The sequence below is a fragment of the Solanum dulcamara genome, chromosome 2 (assembly GCF_947179165.1).
Source record: "Solanum dulcamara chromosome 2, daSolDulc1.2, whole genome shotgun sequence".
Classification (NCBI taxonomy): domain Eukaryota; kingdom Viridiplantae; phylum Streptophyta; class Magnoliopsida; order Solanales; family Solanaceae; genus Solanum; species Solanum dulcamara.
Window position 1 is genome coordinate 14,985,445 of NC_077238.1, and position 4,528 is coordinate 14,989,972.

The 4,528-nt window shown below is 33.6% G+C and overlaps 1 protein-coding gene across 3 annotated transcripts; it reads right to left on the reverse strand.

Annotated features, from left to right (window-relative positions):
* Positions 1-560: 560 nt before the first annotated feature.
* On the reverse strand, positions 561-3,684 carry LOC129880374 (receptor-like protein kinase HERK 1). Of its 3 annotated transcripts, none has more exons than XM_055954369.1 (2): positions 3,550-3,684; positions 561-2,134 (listed from the first exon to the last, which is right to left on the reverse strand). In XM_055954369.1, exon 2 carries the CDS (start codon positions 2,105-2,107, stop codon positions 1,280-1,282), a length of 828 nt encoding a protein of 275 aa, XP_055810344.1. In that variant the 5' UTR covers positions 2,108-2,134; positions 3,550-3,684; the 3' UTR covers positions 561-1,279. The 3 variants fall into 3 exon arrangements, with proteins under 3 accessions (XP_055810344.1, XP_055810343.1, XP_055810342.1); XM_055954368.1 differs by lacking the exon at positions 3,550-3,684 and adding an exon at positions 2,600-3,051; XM_055954367.1 differs by lacking the exon at positions 3,550-3,684 and adding an exon at positions 2,600-3,042 and having other exon boundaries at positions 561-2,283.
* Between the last annotated feature and the right edge of the window lie 844 nt (positions 3,685-4,528).

Genomic DNA, 4,528 nt, shown 5'->3' on the forward strand with positions numbered 1-4,528 from the left:
AGAGTGTTATTTCTTTTAAGTGTGCAGTAGTCATTTTGAGTATTATACTAGTTACTACACGGCGTAAACTTTCATACTATAATGATATCAGTTGCTCCTCTTGGCTCGTGATTTTTTCCTTATTTAAAAGGATTTCTACGTAAAAAATTTGATGTCATTATTTTCCTATTTTGTTTTATTATTTTGACCATACATATTTTGTGTTAGTCTGCGTTTTCCCAACAAAAGCTTAGCCACATAAGGCTTTAGTAAGCCTTCCTTACCACTGAACCATCCAACTTCTTTCGTATGTGGGTTCGCAAGTTAAATAATGTGTATACTTATTAAGTTTTTTAATACAAGTGCAAAGTCTACCCAAAAGTTATTGGGTTTTTTTGAAACCGCCCCCCTCCATTCTACGGTACCTCCGCCCCTGTATATTTTATAATTTTTTTGTTTTCTGGAGCAAGGGGGTGACAAGTAGAGAGAAAAACATGGACCTGAAACGATGAGAATAGGGTGGCCAGAAAACGAAAGAGAGAATGCAAGGATTCATAACATAATGACGGAAGCATTCCAAGTATGACAAGTAAGGATGTATTGCAGAAACCTAAGAAAATTACAGTTTGAATTATGATGGAATTTGACATGAAACCTAATTACTTGTTCTAAGAAGAAAAAAATTGAATGGTACTTGATACATGTGTTGGTGTGAGTTAACAAGTACCGAAGAAATAGACAAAGTGCGTCAAAGATTGGTCCAGACACCATCATTATTAGAAAAAAATGAATGGAGATTTACAAACAAGTAGTCTCTCAACAATATGATTATACTCCATATAACAAAGATCACATTTCATACTAGAGAACGCTTACCTCATATGACATCATAAGGTGATCAACAGGAAACAGAGAAAAACTTCACCATGCAAAAGCTGGCTTCAGCCAATGTTTTTCACTTATTTTCCTGTTTTCATTTTCAAAAAGAGTTTACAAATGGATGACAACACTGAGCAAACAATTTGGATCTCCTCAAGAGACTGACTAAACAGGATGCAAGAAGAAAATGGATTACCAAGCTTTTGTTTCCTCAAGGTTGCAACATGATCAGGGAATATGTAGCACTTTCATTTAGTTATCTACACTCAACTAGACTACTCATCGCCAGACTACCAGAGCGATCATCCAAATTTGATTTCTCAATCTGAGCAGCAGCAAAACTGGCATCAACATGACTGAAAGCATTGACTTGTGGAGAGCTCTCTCCGTCAAGGATGGTACTGTTTTCTTCCGGATCATCTTAAATGATTGGCTCTTGGAGACGAAGTGCATACTCCAGATTCCACAGCACTTCACCCATAGATGGCCTATCTACACCAAAATCAGCTAAGCATTTCTCTGCTGTTTCTCCAAACTTCCTGAGGGAATCAAATCTTGTTTTGCCAACAAGATTGGGATCTATGATTCCTTGGAGTAGTCCCTTTTTCTGCCAATTCATTGCCCATTCAGCTAAGCTGATCTGCTCCCTCGGAAGAGATGGATCTATGGCAGGCCTAGCACAAAGAACTTCGCATAAAACAACACCGAAAGAATAAACATCAGATTTTTCTGTCAGTTGGTTCCTTCTATAATATTCAGGGTCAAGGTAGCCAAAAGTTCCTTTAATGACTGTGCTAACATGAGTTTGATCAAGCTGAGAACTTTCCTTGGATAGTCCAAAATCAGTAATTTTTGGCACAAAATTCTCATCAAGTAATATGTTTGCAGACTTGACATCACGATGTATAACTGCGTTGGTATGGAGGTAGTGCAGACCTCTGGCTGCCCCGATGCATATCTCCAGCCTCTGCTCCCAGCTCATACTGGGTAGATCTGACCCATACAAATGTCTCTTGAGGGTCCCATTCACCATGAACTCAAAAATTAGAATCATCTCATTATTTTCTTCACAGTATCCAATCAATGAAACCAGACAGGGATGACGGAGCTGAGACAGTGTCACAATTTCTGTTTGGAACTCTGCAAGACCTTGTTTGGACGCAGGATTACCCCTTTTCACGGCCACCTTTGTGCCATCACACAAAACACCCCTATAAACCTTTCCAAAGCCACCCACTCCAATAACCATATTCTCATCAAAGTTGTTAGTTGCTTCCTGCAAAGCTCCAAAAGGAATTCCACCACTTTCAACAGGAACAAGATAATTCGCATCACTTATGGAATTTATTCCCTTCGAATACTTGTTTCCCATGGTGTGTGGAGTGCAACGTACACTAATAATATCTTTAAGCTGCTTCTATTTATCTTAAGCAAAATCCAAAACTCACAAGTTAATCTCATGATCAGAAGTTGAGGACATATAATATTTTATGAAATACTTTTTTCTAAAAAAAAAAACAAATTCCTTAAAAAGAGGAAAATGAAATGATTTTTTTCTATAAATATAAATGTTATTGAAATAATATCTTAATACTATGTCATCAAACACTAGAAAATAAGTTATTTTTCAAATTAAAAAAACAAATATTTTCCTTTATATCAAATAGATCCATAAAAGAAAACAAGAATTGAAGCATATAAATGAGAAACACAAACAGAAGCCTGGAGGAAGTGGATTTACCAGAAGAATGGAGATTTGGAGAAGATGAGAGACTGAGAAGTATTACTGTACAGCACAGATTTAGGATAGTTATTGTGCACCTCTCCCTCTTATCTCTGGAAACCTAGTGAGAAAGAACCGAGAAGACAACCCACTATTTTGAGAAAATAGTCAAATATCCCCTAATGTATTAGTTAATTTTTAAATACACATTTATATTTCATAGTTTTTTTGCTTTTTTTTTTCCAGCCCTTTCTTCTTTTCTCTGACATTTCAAAGGTTTTCAATATAGTGAAATTTAAAGTTTCATTTGTGACTTCCTTCTTTCCTGAGCCCGTTTGAATTGACTTAAAAAAAGTAACTTTTATGTATGAATTGCTTTTATAATTTTGAAGTGTTGAAAGTTATTTTTATAAAAAAGCAGTTGAGTGTTTGGATAAAAGTGCTTATGATGTGAATTTTAGGATTAAAAGAATAAAAAATATAATTTAAAAATTTAGTTAAAATATAAGGGATATAAAAGTAACATGGAAGTCCAAACCACTGAGCCACCGAAGTGTTGGTGGGTCAGAATATTTTGTGAATTAATTTTTCTGGTCAGAATATTTTGAGAATTAATTTTTCTTAAAAAAATAAATTTCGAGGAAAATAATTTAGAAAAAACAAGATGTATGGATCTTCCAAGCTCGCCTCCTCTCCACCCTCCAACCCCTCACCCTTGACGATCCTAGCCCCCCCGCAACCCCCAAACTCTCACTGCCCATTCTATCCTACTCAAAATATAAATGTTATTGAAATAATATCTAGTTAGTTATCAAACATTAGAAAATAAATTATTTTTCAAAAAACAGATAAAAAAAAATATTTTCCTTTATATCAAATAGACCCATAAAAGAAAACAAGAATTGAAGCATATAACTGAGAAACACAAAATGGTAAACAAAACAGAAGCATGGAGGAAGTGGATTTACCAGAAGAATGGAGATTTAGAGATTAGAGACTCTCCCTCTATCTCTGGAAACTGTGTTTAGTGAGAGAGAATCGAAAAGACAAATACCTCTTATCTGGCTCGATGCAAACACGCTAACTAATTTTTAATTATGCCTCATTATTTTCTACTATTATAGAAGCATGAGTCTAGGAGTTTGGTATCAACATGTCCGCTTGTTGGAAATAAATTCACATCTGAGGGTATCTTGGTCTAATTCAGAGCATATTCAATTCACGTGGCTTTCACTCAGCAGATTGTTACACTCAATTTTGATCCTCCATAAACGTATATCAGTTATTAAGTTTCTTCAATTTTAAACAATCTGAAGTAATTATCTTTTATAAAATACCAAAATATTTTCAAGTGTATTTTTAAAGAAACTTTTATTATTCTTATAATCTTTAATGATATATATATAATTCTATATAATTATTAATTTCTATAAATATTCAAAAATAATTAAAAAAATAATTTTATTATTTCGTCAATTAGTAGCTTATATTTTTGAATTAATTAGTTTATAACTAAGTTAATTAATTTATATTTTTAGAATTAAGAAGCTCGATAATTAATTATTGTCGATTTGTCTTATCTAATTTTTAGCTGAATTCACAATTAAATTAGTTTGGCTATTTTGTTAAGCTTAATTAGCTAAGTTATCAATTTTCGTGTGACCATTTTCCTTACAAATCCAACCATTTTTTCACTCCACCCTTAACCAAATTTCAAATCATTTTTTTAGCCCAAATTCGAGCCCAAAGTCATCTCAATCCAATGTTGTCATCCCACTCTCTACAATCTCAATAACAACAACAACCTACAATACTACAACATACTAACACCTATACACCTAAAACTCAATTCTTATAATAATTTTGGTCTAATACCACCTCACTACAATACATACATATTATACTTATACAATACTAACCACCATTTCTTCGTTTTCCTTTTCCACC

What these genes read in the sequence shown, in the direction of transcription:
- LOC129880374 (XM_055954367.1), bottom strand. Translation starts at nt 2,230, where the DNA reads ATGGGAAACAAGTATTCGAAGGGAATAAATTCCATAAGTGATGCGAAT.